The sequence below is a fragment of the chloroplast genome of Andrographis paniculata (assembly GCF_009805555.1).
Source record: "Andrographis paniculata chloroplast, complete genome".
NCBI lineage: Eukaryota > Viridiplantae > Streptophyta > Magnoliopsida > Lamiales > Acanthaceae > Andrographis > Andrographis paniculata.
In genome coordinates, this window is record NC_022451.2 from 107,501 (window position 1) to 125,000 (window position 17,500).

The 17,500-nt window shown below is 31.8% G+C and overlaps 12 protein-coding genes and 1 non-coding gene across 13 annotated transcripts in view; 3 read left to right on the top strand and 10 right to left on the bottom strand. All coding sequences in view use genetic code 11, as the record gives it.

Moving 5' to 3' along the window:
* Positions 1–3,582, top strand: part of trnL (UAG) — a 99,922-nt gene extending 96,340 nt beyond the window's left edge. The window contains exon 1 of the tRNA in view: positions 1–3,582. This exon is cut by the window's left edge and continues 96,340 nt beyond it. This is a non-coding gene — a tRNA (tRNA-Leu).
* ndhF (NADH dehydrogenase subunit 5) lies at positions 260–2,491 on the bottom strand. The gene has a single exon. The coding sequence runs from the start codon at positions 2,489–2,491 to the stop codon at positions 260–262; it is 2,232 nt and encodes a 743-aa protein (YP_008592547.1).
* rpl32 (ribosomal protein L32) lies at positions 2,977–3,132 on the top strand. Its single transcript has one exon. It carries the CDS (start codon positions 2,977–2,979, stop codon positions 3,130–3,132), a length of 156 nt encoding a protein of 51 aa, YP_008592546.1.
* Positions 3,583–3,742: 160 nt separating the features above from the next.
* ccsA (cytochrome c biogenesis protein) lies at positions 3,743–4,714 on the top strand. Its single transcript has one exon. It carries the CDS (start codon positions 3,743–3,745, stop codon positions 4,712–4,714), a length of 972 nt encoding a protein of 323 aa, YP_008592545.1.
* A 249-nt stretch (positions 4,715–4,963) lies between these two features.
* On the bottom strand, positions 4,964–6,418 carry ndhD (NADH dehydrogenase subunit 4). The gene has a single exon. It carries the CDS (start codon positions 6,416–6,418, stop codon positions 4,964–4,966), a length of 1,455 nt encoding a protein of 484 aa, YP_008592544.1.
* Positions 6,419–6,594: 176 nt separating this feature from the next.
* psaC (photosystem I subunit VII) lies at positions 6,595–6,840 on the bottom strand. The gene has a single exon. The coding sequence runs from the start codon at positions 6,838–6,840 to the stop codon at positions 6,595–6,597; it is 246 nt and encodes an 81-aa protein (YP_008592543.1).
* A 246-nt stretch (positions 6,841–7,086) lies between these two features.
* Positions 7,087–7,392, bottom strand: ndhE (NADH dehydrogenase subunit 4L). Its single transcript has one exon. It carries the CDS (start codon positions 7,390–7,392, stop codon positions 7,087–7,089), a length of 306 nt encoding a protein of 101 aa, YP_008592542.1.
* Positions 7,393–7,451: 59 nt separating this feature from the next.
* ndhG (NADH dehydrogenase subunit 6) lies at positions 7,452–7,982 on the bottom strand. Its single transcript has one exon. The coding sequence runs from the start codon at positions 7,980–7,982 to the stop codon at positions 7,452–7,454; it is 531 nt and encodes a 176-aa protein (YP_008592541.1).
* A 346-nt stretch (positions 7,983–8,328) lies between these two features.
* On the bottom strand, positions 8,329–8,835 carry ndhI (NADH dehydrogenase subunit I). Its single transcript has one exon. The coding sequence runs from the start codon at positions 8,833–8,835 to the stop codon at positions 8,329–8,331; it is 507 nt and encodes a 168-aa protein (YP_008592540.1).
* A 79-nt stretch (positions 8,836–8,914) lies between these two features.
* ndhA (NADH dehydrogenase subunit 1) lies at positions 8,915–10,984 on the bottom strand. The gene is made up of 2 exons: positions 10,432–10,984; positions 8,915–9,093 (listed from the first exon to the last, which is right to left on the bottom strand). The coding sequence occupies exons 1-2, from the start codon at positions 10,982–10,984 to the stop codon at positions 8,915–8,917; spliced, it is 732 nt and encodes a 243-aa protein (YP_008592539.2).
* Position 10,985: 1 nt separating this feature from the next.
* Positions 10,986–12,167, bottom strand: ndhH (NADH dehydrogenase subunit 7). Its single transcript has one exon. It carries the CDS (start codon positions 12,165–12,167, stop codon positions 10,986–10,988), a length of 1,182 nt encoding a protein of 393 aa, YP_008592538.1.
* A 97-nt stretch (positions 12,168–12,264) lies between these two features.
* Positions 12,265–12,537, bottom strand: rps15 (ribosomal protein S15). Its single transcript has one exon. The coding sequence runs from the start codon at positions 12,535–12,537 to the stop codon at positions 12,265–12,267; it is 273 nt and encodes a 90-aa protein (YP_008592537.1).
* Positions 12,538–12,950: 413 nt separating this feature from the next.
* The window catches only part of ycf1, a 5,442-nt gene continuing 892 nt past the window's right edge, over positions 12,951–17,500 (bottom strand). The window contains exon 1 of the mRNA in view: positions 12,951–17,500. This exon is cut by the window's right edge and continues 892 nt beyond it. Within this exon, the coding sequence (YP_008592536.1) occupies positions 12,951–17,500 (4,550 nt within the window).

Below are 17,500 nucleotides of genomic sequence, written 5' to 3' on the forward strand. Positions count from 1 at the left end.
ACCTGTGTCTACTATTTAGGCAGAATACCGTCACCCATTCTTACTAAGAAACTGAAAGAAACCTCAAAAACGGAAACTTCTCTTCCGAAAAAAAGGAAGGAGACAGATCCGAACAAAATCGATGAAAGGGAAGAAATCCAAGTGAATGGAAAGAAAGACGAATTCTACTTTCCATTTACAGAGGCAGATTCGAAAAATAGACCGGTTTCTAAAGAGTTTTATCTCATGAATCAAAATGAAAATGATGACAATTCCAAATTCAAAATATTTGATAAAAAAACGCAAGATAAACACCCCATAAAAAAATTAATATACAAGAAAAATGGAAGAAAAGATAAAAAGAAATACGGCCACCCCCTAGATATTTAATACCCTCTCCTACAAAAAAACTGATAACACCAACCCCATTTGTAATTCCATCAATTCCTTCTCTATCAAAAAAATGAGTGAATTTTGCCAATTCTCTTATCATAGCAATAAAGGATGTTGTATAAAAAGTATCTATATAAGCACGATTATATGACCAAGCATATAAGACCTTTATCGTTTTATCCCAAGGGCTTCGGTTCAGATATGTTATACCAAATGAATTAATTAAGTCAAAATTTTTGAAAGATGAATAAATTGGGTTATATAAAAAGGAAGCTAAAAATATCCCTAAATAAGCTAAACTGCCTGAAAACATTGCATCTTTCAAAAATTCATACCAATCTGTTGAATCCTTTGATCTTTCATATAGAAAGGTAATAGAAGGAGCTAACCATTTGGATAATATATCTGTTTCTGCTTCATTAAAAGGAATTCCTATAGATCCAACAAACAGAATAAAGAGTACTAATACAAGTAACGAAAATAACATAGTATTTTCCGATTCATAAGGGTAAGAAAAAGCCTTTTCCCTAGCAAAAGAAATAATATTAAAAAAGGGCTGTCCCCCATTTCTTTTTTTTCCATTCTCATTTCTTTGATATATCTTTTTTGAAGCAAACTTTTCATTATTATTCATTCTTAATAAACGAAAATTTTGTTTAATTCTTTTTGAACGACCTTTCCCCCATAGACATATTGAATAGAAAAAGATATTTTGATTTCCACTGTAATTTTGAAAATTAATGTTTAAATGCCCTTCAAAAGTAAGTAAATAGGTCCGAAACATATAAAATGCGGTTAATCCCGCCGTGATCCAAGCTATTATTGCGAAAATAGGCGAATACAACCAACTATCATTAAGAATTTCATCTTTTGACCAAAAACAAGCAAGAGGTGGAATACCACAAAGAGAAAATGTACCTAATAAAAACGAAGTTTTGGTAATCGGTATATACTTTGTTAACCCCCCCATCAAAACCATATTCTGATTTTTATCGGCGGAATAGCCAACAATACTTTCCATTGAATGAATAACAGACCCAGACCCTAAAAATAATAATGCTTTTGAATAAGCATGAGTAATCAAATGAAATAAAGCACTTCGATAAGACCCGATTCCTAGAGCTAGCATCATATAACCCAATTGAGACATTGTTGAATAAGCTAAACCCCTTTTAATGTCTTTTTGAGCAAGAGCTAAAGTAGCTCCTAATAATATTGTAATTATGCCTATCAAAGAGATGAAATCCATTATATAAGGTATAACTATAAAAATAGGAAGAAGACGAGCTACAAGAAAAATACCCGCTGCTACCATAGTAGCGGCATGGATAAGAGCCGAAATAGGAGTGGGACCCTCCATAGCATCAGGTAACCATACATGAAGTGGAAATTGTGCGGATTTAGCAACTGCACCAGCAAATAATAGAACAGCACACAAAGTAACAAATATAGAATTGACTTGATTATTGGAAACCAAGTTATTAACCATTTCGAATAAATCCCGAAATTCAAAACTACCTGTTATCCAAAAAAGACCAAAAATTCCTAATAATAAACCAAAATCGCCCACACGATTTGTTACAAAAGCTTTTTGACAAGCATTTGCTGCAAGAGGTCGTGTGAACCAAAACCCTATTAATAGATAGGAACACATTCCAACCAATTCCCAAAAAATATAAATTTGTATCAAATTGGAACTAGTAACTAATCCCAACATGGAAGTACTGAAAAAACTCATATAAGCAAAAAATCTCAAGTATCCTTGATCGTGAGCCATATAATTATCACTATAAATAAGAACCATAATTCCAACAGTAGTGATTAATATTGACATAATAGAAGTAAGTGGATCGATCAAATAACCGAATTCTAAAGAAAAATCATTATTGAGCGTCCAAGACCATACATATTGATAGATAGGACTGGTATTTATTTGTTCAATAGAAAAATTAGTTGAAAAAATCATGACTAGACTTAACAATAAAACAGTCGGAAGAGTGCACAGACGATGAAAATTTTTTGTTGCTGTCGGAAAAAGAAGAAGTCCTACTCCTATTAACATAGGAACTGGAAGGGGAATGAAAGGTATGATCCACCCATATTGATATGTCTGTTCCATAAATTTTTTTGAATTCTTAATTAATATGAATTGTTTATGATTCAATAGACTTCACCTTTTTTGAAAGGACTCAATAAAAGGATAAAGATATACACTAAGTTAACATAACTTAAATAGAATCTTTGGGTTTTAATTTCTTTTTATACTTATTTATTCTGATAAATAATTCCAATATCCAAACCAAGAAGTTCCATCTGGTCAAACTAAAGAGATTGATTATCCGTCCACTACAAATTTGAAAATTCAAGTCAAATTAGGGATATTTTTACTCAATTTAACAAATTACTAAAAAAAAAGAAGAATATTCTTTTTAGTAATATTTCCTTTTCGAGCAATTTTAGATTTATCTCACTTATCTTATCCATTCTTTTCTATTTTTTAATTAAAGATTTTTTTTGAAAAAAAAAATATTCGAAAAGCGCAGATTGTTTTTGAACAATAAATGTCTTTCACATTCAGCTAGCAATCTCTTAATTTTTATTTAAATGGCAGTTCCAAAAAAACGCACTTCTGCATCAAAAAAGCGTATTCGTAAAAATTTTTGGAAAAAAAAAGGATATCGGGCGTCGTTAAAAGCCTTTTCCTTAGGAAAATCTCTTTCTACCGGGAATTCAACAAGTTTTTGTGCGACAAAGAAATAAAATACATATTTTATTTCTTTATAATATAAGACGCTGGAATAATCTCAATTGGACTGACTCAAAACTTGACTGATTCCATTTGTAAAACGAAACCCCCAAATTCCAGTTCCTGTTTATTAACTCAACAGGAACTGGAATTTGGTACGGTTTTCAAACTTATCATATATAATATATAAGCAGAAGAATTCTCTTTACCTTATCAAATAAAAAAGAGTTCATTAAGACCAAAATTCTTTTTTTTTTGGAGGGGGTTATACCCTCTTAATTCCTGGTTTTAAAGAAGGAAAGTATGAAATATACAATAAAACGAAGACCCTAAACGAAAATAATGAACCTTCAAATACCCATTTGAACGGATTTTTTCATCAATTTGTAAAAAATATTGCACTCAGTTGAATTCTTAATTGTAGATGATTTTTTAGTCACAAGCTATTATGAGTTCAAGACAAGCCGCTATGGTGAAATTGGTAGACACGCTGCTCTTAGGAAGCAGTGCTAGAGCATCTCGGTTCGAGTCCGAGTGGCGGCATGTCATCTCCTAAAAGAAAGTAAGTAGATCTTATAATGAATTCAACTTCCTATTTCGATTTTCTAATTAAGGCAATTTTTTATGATATTTTCAACTTTAGAGCATATATTAACCCATATTACTTTTTCGATCGTTTCAATTATACTTATAGTTTATTTGATAACCTTTTTACTCGATGAAATCGTAAAACTGGATGATTCATATAAAAAAGGTTTGATAATAACTTTTTCCTGTATAACAGGATTGTTAATGAATCGTTGGATTTATTTGGAACATTTTCCCTTAAGTAATATATATGAATCATTAATCTTTCTTTCGTGGAGTTTTTCCCTTATTCATATAGTTCCGTATTTCAAAAAAAATGCAAATCTTCTAAGCACAATAATTGGTCCAAGTGCTATTTTGACCCAGGGCTTTGCTACTTCAGGCCTTTTTACTGAAATAGACAAATCCACAATCTTAGTGCCTGCTCTTCAATCCCAATGGCTAATAATGCACGTAAGTATGATGATATTAGGCTATGCGGCTCTTTTGTGTGGATCATTATTATCAGTATCGCTTCTGGTCATTACAGTTAGAAAAAAGAGACAGTTTTTTTATACGAGTAATTATTTATTAAATTTAAATGAGTCATTTTTCGTTGGTGAAATTAAATATATGAGCGAAGGAAATAATGTGTTCAAAAATAGTTCTTTTTTTTCTGCAACAAATTATTACAGGTCGCGCTTGATTCAAGAATTGGATTATTGGAGTTATCGCGTTATTAGTCTAGGATTTCTCTTTTTAACCATAGGAATGCTTTCTGGAGCAGTATGGGCTAACGAAGCATGGGGATCCTATTGGAGTTGGGACCCGAAAGAAACTTGGGCTTTTATTACTTGGATCATATTTGCGAGTTATTTACATACTCGAACAAATATCAAATTTCAGAGTACAAATTCAGCAATTGTAGCGTCTATTGGCTTTCTTTTAATTTGGATATGTTATTTTGGAGTCAATCTATTAGGAATAGGATTACATAGATATGGTTCATTTTCATTCACATCTAATTGAATTGAAAAAGTGATTCTTACAAGTAGGAATCGAAGCGTTTACAGCACATATAAGATAAAAAAACTTTGGGTGGACTGGCGAGAACCTCGTGAATCAAACATTGTAGTCATCCGCGGAATTCTCGCCAGTTCAAATTTCATTTTTTTTACTTAACATAAGAGAAGAAAAAGTCTGTCTTTTCTTTTTGTCATTGTACAATGAAGACTTTTCAAATGATCCAATTTAGTTTATTTTAGTTTTTTCTAAAAATTATCTAGAAAAAGAATTAGATAGAATAACTTCCATTTTTTCAACTGATAATGAAAGAACGAAATCGGGGTACATACCAATACCTAATATGGGTAAAAAAATAGAGATCGAAAGAAATAACTCTCGTGGCCCAGAATCAAAAAAATAAGAGTTTGCAATATTAACTATCTTGTATCCATAGAACATCTGGCGTAACATAGATAATAAATAAATAGGAGTTAATAGCATTCCAATTGACATTACAAAAGTAATTAGGAATTTTGTCATTAAAAGATATTTTGGACTAGTAATTAGTCCAAAAAAGACTATTAATTCGGCAACAAAACCACTCATACCTGGTAATGCAAGGGAGGCCATCGAAAAGCTACTGAACATTGTGAATGTTTTTGGCATTGGAATAGCAATTCCACCCATTTCGTCAAGATAAACAAGACGTATTCTATCATAAATCGTTCCGGCCAAGAAAAATAGTGCAGCACCAATAAATCCATGAGAGATTATTTGTAAAAAGGCTCCGTTTAGTCCCATATCGGTGATAGAACCAATTCCTATAATTATGAAACCCATATGAGATACAGAGGAATAGGCTATTCTTTTTTTTAAATTCTGTTGACCTATAGATGTTGAAGCTGCATAGATTATTTGCAGTGCGCCTATTATCATAAACCAAGGAGAAAATATAGAATGAGCATGAGGGAATAATTCCATATTGATGCGAACTAATCCATACGCTCCCATTTTTAATAAGATTCCGGCTAGAAGCATACAAGTACTATAATGTGCTTCTCCATGGGTATCTGGTAACCATGTATGGAGGGGTATGATTGGCAATTTGACAGCAAAAGAAATAAAAAATCCAATATAGAATATTATTTCCAAGACCACAGGATAGATCTGGTTGTCTAATGTTTCGAAATTTAATGTTGGTTCAGCAGAACCATATAAACTGATACCCAGAACTCCCATTAAAAGAAAAACAGAACCCCCCGCCGTGTACAAAATAAATTTTGTAGCCGAGTACAAACGTTTTTTTCCTCCCCACATAGATAAGAGTAGATAAACAGGAATTAATTCGAACTCCCACATGAGAAAAAAAAGTAAAAGGTCCCGAGAAGAAAATAATCCTATTTGTCCACTGTACATTGCTAACATCAGGAAATGGAATAATCTCGAATCTCGAGTAACTGGCCAAGCCGCTAAAATCGCTAAAGTGGTGATGAATCCCGTCAGTAAAATGGGTCCTATAGAGAGTCCATCTATTCCTAATCTCCAATGGAAATCAAAAGAATTGATCCATTTATAATCCTCAATTAGTTGGATTAATGGATCATCCGATTCGAAATGATAACAGAATGCATAAGTTGTTAAAAGAAGTTCTAATATAGAAATGGATATAGTATACCATCGGGTCGATCTATTTCCTCTATGTGGAAAAAAGAAAATTAAGGACCCCATAAATATCGGCAAAACTACAATTATTGTTAACCAAGGAAAATGATTCGTGGTAAAGACAAGATACACTTGGTCCAGAAAAACCTGTGCTCAAAATATTTGAATTTTATTTTGAGCACAGGTTTTGTCGATAAAAAAAAAACAATAAAATGGAATCAAGTAGAGTTTTATGGAACGTATCAATAAGCTAGACCCATACTGCGAGTTGTTTCATGCCATAAATAAACTCGAACACTCAAGAAATCCGTTGGACAGGCGGATTCACATCTCTTACAACCAACACAGTCTTCGGTCCTTGGAGCAGAAGCGATTTGTTTAGCCTTACATCCGTCCCAAGGTATCATTTCTAATACATCGGTGGGACATGCTCGGACACATTGAGTACATCCTATACATGTATCATAAATCTTTACTGAATGTGACATTAGATCTATCCGTTTTTAAATATCAAAAATTTTCGGTCTAGTAAACTAACTTGTAAATGAATCCTAGATCTCGATACCAGACGAATCAATGAATGATCCGAATTAATCGGTTTCCAAATTGGTTTATGAGTGAAAACCAAAATACTTTGATTTTTTCTGTTTTTTCAACCAAGATCGTATCTTACCCGTCCAAAACCACTAATTTGAATCAATTTAGGAATATTCCAATTCTATTTATATGAAATACTATTTATTCATAAAATTGGATTGGTTAATACGAGTTGATTTTCTGTTACGATAAATTGATGAAACAATAGCCGATCCAATGGCTGCTTCAGCGGCTGCAATAGCTATAACAAAAATTGAGAAAATGTTTCCTCTTAATTGACGACTATCAAAAATATCAGAAAATGTTACAAAATTGATATTAACTGAATTTAATATAAGTTCAAGACACATAAGGGCTCTAACCATATTTCGACTTGTGATCAATCCATAGACACCAATAGAAAATAAATAAGCACTCAAAACAAGTATATGTTCGAGCATCATTAACCAACTCCTTTTCTGTTAATTCTATTTTCATTTCAATTACTCGTTTGAAAGATTTATTATTGACGAGCTATAGCAATTGCACCTATTAAAGCAATTAAAAGAATTATTGAAATGAATTCAAACGGAAGAAAAAAATCCGTTGATAAATGAATTCCAATTTGTTGACTCTTATTTATCAAATCTTGTTCTAGAATCTGATTTGATTTTGTAGTCCAAAGGATCCCATACCAGGACGTATCTAGGATAGTACTGATTAGTGAAATAAAAAGACTTGTACAAACCATTGAAGTAACTCGATCCCCAACGGTCCAAAGATAAAAATCTTTGGAATATTCTGAACCATTCATAAACATTACAGCAAAAATGATTAAAACATTGATAGCTCCCACATAAATAAGGAGCTGCGCAGCAGCTACAAAATACGAGTTCGATAGAATATAGAATAAGGATATACAAAAAAGAACCAATCCCAATGAAAAAGCCGAATAAATCGGATTCGGAAATAATACTACTGCCAAACTTCCTAATATAAGACCCGATCCCAGAAAGACTAAAAGAAAATCATGTATTGGTCCAGGTAAATCCATTTTTTCTATAAAAAATCAAATAATTTCATGCCCTTGTCGACTTGACCAGGAAAACGAAGTTATCCTAAAACTACAGGATATTTCTTAATTGAATGAAATTTCAATGGGGGGGTGGTGTGGATTGATAGAAATACAGTTATGGGGCTATGCTTATTCTTAAAAGCAGAAGTTGAAACTATCCATTTTGAAATCATTATTCGAATAGAAATCGATTTTCAATCAAAACGAAGCCAGGATTCTCGCGAACCAACCCTTCTTGACCAATTGACCAAACCAAAACCTCATTCCTTTAGGTCAAAAAGCTATTTTGATTTTGAATTTGTAAATGGTTTTTGAATCAAGAATTTTATACATTTTTTATTTGAGGTGAATTCGAAGAAATTGTTCGAATTGTGTAATCGTCAATTATTGACACCGGTAACCGACCTAGAGCAATTTGATTATAATTCAATTCGTGACGATCATAAGTAGAAAGTTCATATTCTTCAGTCATCGATAAACAATTTGTTGGACAATATTCAACGCAATTACCACAAAATATACAGATTCCAAAATCAATACTGTAATTAAGCAATCGTTTCTTTCGAATATTAATTTCCAATTTCCAATCTACAACAGGTAGATCTATAGGACATACACGAACACATACCTCACAAGCAATGCATTTATCAAATTCAAAGTGAATTCGGCCCCGGAAACGGTCTGATGTGATCAATTTTTCGTAGGGATATTGAATAGTTACAGGTAAACGATTTGCGTGGGACAAGGTAATCATGAAACCTTGACCAATGTACCTCGCGGCTCGGATTGTTTGTTGACCAGAATTCAAGAACTGACTCAGTATAGGGAACATACCGGAATATCTATAAATAATTTGACTTGTTTCTTTCTCTTGTTTGTGACAAGTTGTGAAAATCGAATATTTTATTCCTTTACAGTGAAAGAAGTTGAGACGAAGTTGTTAATAATAAATTGCCTAGAGATATAGGTAAAAGAAATTTCCATCCAAGATTTAATAGTTGGTCCATTCTCAATCTCGGTAAAGTCCATCTTGTTGCAATAGAAATGAACAAGAAGAAATAAGTTTTAGCTAGTGTAATAAAGATACCGATTATTGTTCCAAAAACTTGACTTCTTTTTTTTATGTCAAAAAGTTCAGTAACGAATATGTATGGGATAGAAAGATTCCAACCTCCCAAGTAAAGGACTGTTAAAAATAATGAAGAAACGAGTACATTTAGGTACGAAGCAACATAAAATAAACCAAATTTGATACCTGAGTATTCGGTTTGATAACCTGCTACTAATTCTTCTTCTGCTTCTGGTAAATCAAAAGGCAATCTCTCACACTCGGCTAGAGAAGAAATTAGAAAAATGATAAACCCTATAGGTTGACGCCATAAATTCCATCCCCAAAAACCATATTTTGACTGCACTTCAACTATATCAACTGTACTTGAACTGTTAGATAATCATAGTCGATGATAACATCACTGTTCCCATCGCTATTACAGAACCGTACATGAGATTTTCATCTCATACGGCTCCTCATAGATCACAAATAAACCGAAGGACTTTTCATTTATCTTGATATGTTTGTGTAGGATTGATAAAGAGTCAAACTCTTATCCTAAAGCCTAGAATTAGACCAATGGAATTCTGTCTGCTAATAAAATAGTGCTTCTGAATTAATCTCATCTTTTCCGAATTTTCATTTTTCTTTATTGCTTAATAACTTTATCCTTGAATTAAAAAAGAGTTGACTTTTTAGAGAAATAACACTTAGATATTTCAAGTTATCACTTTTTATTACGAAAAAAAATTCGATATTACATTACATATTTTGATTTTATTTCGTTCCTATTCTACTTTCTTAGGGACATTACTGAAAAGTAAAAGATTCCTTCGTTCTTGATAGTTATTTACTTAATCAGCGGATAGGAACATACTCTGGATCGAAATCTTGAGGAGTACTTCTTAATAATTTCTACCAACTAAAAGCCCCAATTTGAATTACTTTTCTATAAAGAAAAAGAAATATCCGGTTGGATAATTTATAGAATCTCCATTACTAATCCTTTGTGTATCTTGGTCTTCCTAACCATCCACTCATTTTTTTAGTTGGTAATATATCTATCGTAAGAGAAAATCCCATACAGTTGATCTTTTGAACCCACTTCAAGCTATGGTGACTAATCAACCAATCTTGGATTAAACAGTGTAGGCCGCTTATGTTTGCTTTCACTTAATTCTTGTACATAGGAAATGGGATTGAATTTATTTAACAGCAAAATTTGAAGCTGTTTTATTTCACTCATATAACTATCTGGTTTAGTTCATCCACCCTAATGATAATGATGAATAAAAAAAAAATGGATATTCAACTCATTTAATTTTCTTGTCAGAAAGAAACGAAATAAGGGAATTTTTATGTTTCAGCGAATCGCACGTAGAGATATTGATAATACACATAGAGTTAATGGTATTTCATAACTAATTGATTGAGCAGCAGCCCTTAACCCACCTAAAAAAGAATATTTATTATTTGATCCATACCCCGACATTAGAAGTCCAACAGGAGCAAGACTTGAAACGGCGATCCATAAAAAAACACCAATACTAAGATCAGTTAGAATAAAATGATAGCTAAAAGGAATTACTAAATAACTTAGTAAAATGGATATGACTGCTATACCTGGTCCCATACTAAATAAACGAGTATCTCCCCGAGATGGAAGAAGATTCTCCTTAAAAAGGAGTTTTGTACCGTCTGCTAGAGCTTGAAGAATTCCCAAAGGTCCGGCGTATTCGGGTCCAATACGTTGTTGTATTCCCGCAGATATTTCTCTTTCTAACCAAACAATTACTAGTACACCCAGTGTGATTCCTAACACAAGAGTGAAAATAGGAACAAGCATCCATATAATTTCATATCCTTCTTTTAAGGATTCAAATTTGGAAAAAGAATAGATAGCTTCTATTTCTGTTGTATCAATTATCATTTCAACGATCAACTTCTCCCATAATGATATCTATGCTACCTAGTATCGTCATAATATCAGCCAATTTCATCCTTTTAACTAATTGAGGGAGAATTTGCAAGTTGATAAAACCCGGAGGTCGAATTTTCCATCTCCAAGGAAAAACACTCTGATCTCCTATCAGAAAAATCCCCAACTCTCCTTTTGGGGCTTCGACTCTTACATAAAGTTCTTGTTTGGACAACTCAAAAGTTGGAGAAGTTTTTTTACTAATAAATCGATATTCAAAATCATTCCATTCAGGATCTTTTATCCTATCAAAGCGCCGGATTTCTAAATTTTCATACGGTCCCCCCGGGATTCCTTCCAGGGCCTGTTGTATAATTTTTATGGATTCTGTCATTTCACTAATTCGTACTAAATATCGAGCTAATGAATCGCCTTCTTTTTGCCATTGAATCTCCCAATCAAATTCGTCATAACATTCATAGCGATCCACTTTACGAAGATCCCATTGTATCCCGGAAGCTCGTAACATTGGTCCTGATAAACCCCAATTTAGTGCTTCTTCTGCACCAATAATGCCTATGCTTTCAACTCGTTCTAAAAAAATTGGATTCCGTGTAATAAGATTTTGATATTCAGCAACCCCGGTTAAAAAATAATCACAAAAATCCAAACATTTATCTATCCAGCCATAAGGTAGATCAGCAGCGACTCCTCCGATACGAAAAAAATTATGCATCATACGCATACCGGTAGCAGCCTCGAAGAGGTCATATATCAATTCTCGTTCTCTAAAAATATAGAAGAAAGGGGTCTGTGCCCCAATATCTGCCAGAAAAGGGCCGAGCCATAACAAATGGGAAGCGATACGACTCAATTCCAACATAATAGCTCTGATATAGCTAGCTCTTTTAGGTACTTGAATATTTCCTAGCTGCTCGGGTCCATTTACGGTTATTGCTTCTGTGAACATAGTAGCTAAATAATCCCAACGTGTTACATAAGGCAAATATTGTATAATTGTTCGATTTTCCGCAATCTTCTCCATTCCTCTATGTAAATAACCCAATATTGGTTCACAGTCAATAACATCTTCACCATCGAGAGTAACGATCAGTCGAAGAACACCATGCATTGATGGGTGGTGAGGTCCCATATTGACTATCATGAGGTCCTTTCTTGGAGTTGGCGAAATCATAAGTTTGTTCCCGAGTGATTCTTCCATGTATTGCTGAAATGAAAAATAAGTTCATACAAATGTAAACAACTAAGCTGAAATGGCATCATGCTTCAGATTAACGAATTTTTCTCTCTCGAATATTTAACTCACTAATTAATTCTTTATAGCGTACTCTATTCTTTTTTGACAAATAGGCTAGCAGTCGTTGACGTTTTCCCAAAATCTTTCGCAAACCTCTCTGAGATGAAGAGTCTTTTTTGTGCAATTCCAAATGTGAAGTGAGTTTACTTATCTTAGTGGTGAAACTGAATACTTGAGATTCAACAGACCCTCTCTTTTCTTCCGTTTCTTTTTGAGAAATAACCGAAATGAATGAATTTTTTACCATCAAAAAATTCCTCTTTCTCTTTTTACAAATATGGATTTTACCGATCAGTAATAATAATCCTATTCATTGTAATTTTTTATATACAATAATCGAATTCGAATTTTTTTATAAACGCTTCATTTTGAGAATTCAAATCAATCAATCCAATTTCAAACTGGATTTAGATGGGAATAGAAAAGAATTGGTACACTTTCACATCAAAAATTTGAGACCTAAAATGAAGAAGATTCTGTTACTTCATTTAAAAATCTAATTGAGACATTATTTATTTCATATTCGATACTAGAATGAAATGTGAGACATGTGATTCATCTGTGTATTTGTTTGTTTTCATATACCCTATATTATATATCGAGTATAAGATATATAGAATGATATATAAAATAGAGTATAGGATATATAAAAAAAGTGTATTATCCACAAACTTTCAATTGTGGATACAGATGGATCCTTACCATACTAAAACGACTGCCATTATTGGTATCAAACCAATAACGACTCAGACAAGCTAAATCTTCTAATCGATAATTAGGCCAAAGAAAGAGTTTGATTTTCATAAATTTCTTTTTCTCTCTATCAAAGTAGTTATTATCATGTGAAACTTGGCTGATGCTCTTTTCGTTGTAAAATACTAGATTTATATCTACATCAGTCCGAGTCTTTGGAGTCAAACAAATTAGAATTCGAAATTTTCTACGACGTCTAAACGATAAAATATTTTCAGGAACAAGTAAATCAAAATGATTTTTCTTTATCTTTTGAGTTATTCTTTGATGTGGTAAAATAGCTTCATCCCCTTTTTTGTTTTTTTTCAAAACATATCCGTATTTTTGATTAATTTGGTACTTACTCTTATGAACCAACGAAATACTTACAGTTTGATACAAAATCAGCTGTCCCTCTTTTTTTCCAGACAGTCGAATGGGTTCGATAATTAATATTCCCCTTTTCATAAACTCTGTAGGAGTGAAATTTCCCCGAATCAGCATTATATCCAAACTCATTTCTCTTTTTTGAATCGAGGATATAGTAATTTGTCTTGGATCTATCAGTCTAAGGAGGAGACAATATACTTTGATATTATTCATCATTCTTTGATTCAAAGTATCGTCCCATTTCAATTGAAAAAGCAAATAACGTTTTAAGAAGAAATCGAGTTTTGCTTCTGTGTCACTTTTGTATTGTTTTTGTTTCTTGCCTTTTTTTGTGTCAGGTCTTGCATAATTTTTTTCAATATCTTTTTGTTCTGGTAGAATGGATTCAAGATCCCCTTGGCTTGTGGGTTCTCTTTCTTCTTTATTTCGATGCTCTTTATTCGATGCTATCAAACTTTTTTCTTTTTCCTTGATCTTTTTCTTTTCACTACTTTTTTTATTTCTATTCAAATAAAAAAAAAGGAATTTGCTTGGTATAAACCAAGGTTTCGTTTTATATACAGTATAAAGTGACACCAATTCTGGGAAGAACCAAAGTTCCAGATTGGGACGCTTTAACATTTTTTCATTCATTCTCATCCAATCAAAAAAAGTTTTTGGGGACTTTGATGAATTCATTTCTGAAATCATAAGATAAAAAAGATCTTTTTTTTGAATTATCTGAGAGTTATTATTATTAGTAATTTGAGTATTTTGATTCCTATTGATATCAATCGGCATCCACGCCTGAATATCGAATTTTTGTTTAAGATCAAAATTTGGAATTTTCCATTCCAAATATTTTCTATCGGCCGATTTGTCCAGATCTATATATAGACTATCTACCTTTCCTATATAATTATTAATAAGGATATTCCTCAGTGTATTAAAAAAGCTTTCTTTAGGTGTATTATAATAGATCTCTTGGGTCTTATTTCCTTGAAAGAGGAATCCATAAAAAAAGCATTCCGTTTTATTTTCATAATTAAGAAATTTATATGATAAAAGATCATAGCTATAGTATTTTTGAAAATTTTCTTTTTGATTAACTAATAAATCTACTTGAAATTCTTTTTTTTTTTTTGAATTAATTAATTTTTTTTTTTCATATCGATGTTGTTTATTTACATTTTCCTTCTTAGCTTTAGCTATATGATGCTGAGAAACTCTATTTTTCCATTTTTCGGGTATTAATCTAGACCATATGATCTGAGATAAATCGTATTGATAATGTACTTTTAACCAGTTTTTCCATTGATTTATTTCATAACTCGGAAGTTGCTTATTCTTCAATTTCGAACCAACTACTCCTTGTCTTTCAAAAGAATCCTTTATTCCAGGCTTAAGAAAAAGAAAAAAGGGCAGTCCTTGAGAGTGAAGAACAGATCTTAATTTATACAAGTCATTGACCCGTAGTTCTGAGAGTATGTAAAGTACATATGCTTGTGACACGTAGGATAAGTCATAAAGAATAGGTGAATTTCTTTTACTAATATTATCAATTGGCTTTTTTAGAATCGAAAAAAAGGGAATTGTATTTTTATTTTTTTTTTTAAGTGTTCTTTGTTTTCTTTCATTATTGTAAATTGATTTCTGAAGAATTGTTGATTCAAGAACAAATTCTCTATTCATTCTGACACTATTAATGATAAATAAAATTGGATCCGTATATATTCGTTCAATGAAAAATTTTACAAAAAAAGATAATTTACACATTAATCGAGCATTTCGTCTTTTTAATACCTTCCATTTTTTGAATCTTTTAACACTATAACTTGTTTTCTTGGGACTAAGATTATTCATTCTTGGAGTTACTTTCTCTTTGGAAATTCTTTCAATTTGATCTCGAAGTGTATTTGTTCTATGAGTTCGATCCTTCATTTTTCTTTCTGTCAATAAACAATTTTTCAAACTTGGAGATGCAATTTGCCTAGATGATTCATGAATTATCTGATTGTTAATCATGGAATATTTTTCTTCTTTAATTTTAATTTGACTCAATTTATATATTTCGACTTCTCTTATTCGAAATAATCGAATTAGATTGCCTTTTAAACCTTTGAAAAATTCTTTTATTATTTTTTTTAGAAAACAAACCCTTTTGATAACCCATTCTTTTATTTCTTTTAAAACTTTTTGAAGTAATTTTGTTTTTCTTTTGAACACTATTAGAACTTGAACAAAAACTCGAAAAGATTTTTTTTTGAATTTTCTCAGTTTTTTTTCGAGTTCCTTCAAAATCGGTTTAAAAAAGGAAGGTCGTTTTCGGGGCGAACCAAAAGGGAGTTCAGCTTCCATTCCCAAAATAGTTAAAAAAGAAAAATCATCTTTTTCTTTTTTATTTTTTATTAGATCTTTTGGAGAGGACTCTTCTTTGGATTTGTGCCAAGGTTTTAGACAGAAAGGAAAAAATATTTTTATCTGAATACCATCTGTCAGCCAATTTTTCGGAAATTCTGTTTCGGATAATGGAACACCGTTATAGGTGCATTTAACATGTATTTCTCTATTCCATTCCTTGAAATCTTCAGACCATTCGGGAAATTGCAATAGGAATATACGTCCAATATTTTTCGAAATTATGAGTGAAGGTAATAGAATCGATTTTCGAAAAATGGATTGAGTTAATAACATAGAACCTCTTATTACTTGCGCAAATGGAATCCTATCCCAGTACTCTGCTATATCTATTTGAGCTTTTTCCTTTTTTTTCTTAGTCTCCTTTTGTTCTTTTATTTTTGTTTGCTTTTCATATCTTCTATACTTTAAAATTTTGAATGCTTTCTCTTTCCCCACCCAATTTCGAAAAATCAGTTTAATCCACTCGGAGATATCAAAAGAAAAAAGAGGGAATTTTTGGATTTTGTTGAAAAAAAGAGGGGAATGCACATTTGCTTGAAACAATTCTCCAATTTCTATTTTACGTCGTTGAGCCCGTATAGAACCTTTGATTATGCCTCGTCGAAAGTCGGGTTGGTGTGAATAGCGTATCAAAGCCACTTCGTTTGTTTGATCTGTCGTATTAGGATCTGTAGTATTAGGATCAGTATCCTCCTTGTTAGTAGTAAAAATTACTACACGTTTAGCTTTTCTTGAACGAATTTCATGATCTACTGCTATGTCTTCTTCATGTTCTCCCGATTCTTGTTCTAACTCCGTGATTAAGTTGTCTGCCCATCGAGGGACTTTTTTATTGATTTCTTTTATTCTAATTGCTTTTCCATTATCATCAGTTTCAGTTGTATTTAAAAAATATTGAAAATATTTTCTTCCTTCTGAAAATGAAAATAAAGAGGGACCCCTCCTATTTAGATTGATGGATGCTGGTTCTCTAATAAATTGAATGCTGAAAGTGAAAATTTCTCTTGATAATGGTTTTTTATCAAATCTGCTTATTTTCTGGTTGGAATCAGTATATGGAAGAAGCATAACATGAATCCGATTTATCCAAAATTTTTTATTAAAATTTTTTATTAGGATTGAACGTGAAAGACTTTTGTAGATTCTTCTTCGATATGATCCGTTCAAGACCGGATCATAACTTTTTGATAAGTATTCTTTTGTAAAATCATCATTACACAATTGAGTCCTTATTTGAAACATATTCAAGGGAATAGATTCTTTGTCTAGAGCTTCAATTCGATTTATAAACTCGTTGTTGAAACTTTTCCCTTTTTGTTTGTTAGTAAAAACCCACGAATTGTAAAGTTCATTAGATGAAAATTTTTTGAGTATAGCCGAGGATATCTTTCTTTTTATAATTTCAAAAAAAAAAGATAAACTAGACAAATATGTAAAAGAGATTCTTGGATTTCCATCACTTTGGCATATATCAAAAAAATATTGTGACATTTCATTTCGTACAGCTTTGTCAAATTTATTATTTTTTATGTAGCGAGAGGGTCGATTCCATCGTTTTGAATCAAAAAGAAGAATTACAAAAGGCTTGTAAAAGTGAATGGGGTGTTTATCTTGCGTTTTTTTATCAAATATTTTGAATTTGGAATTGTCATCATTTTCATTTTGATTCATGAGATAAAACTCTTTAG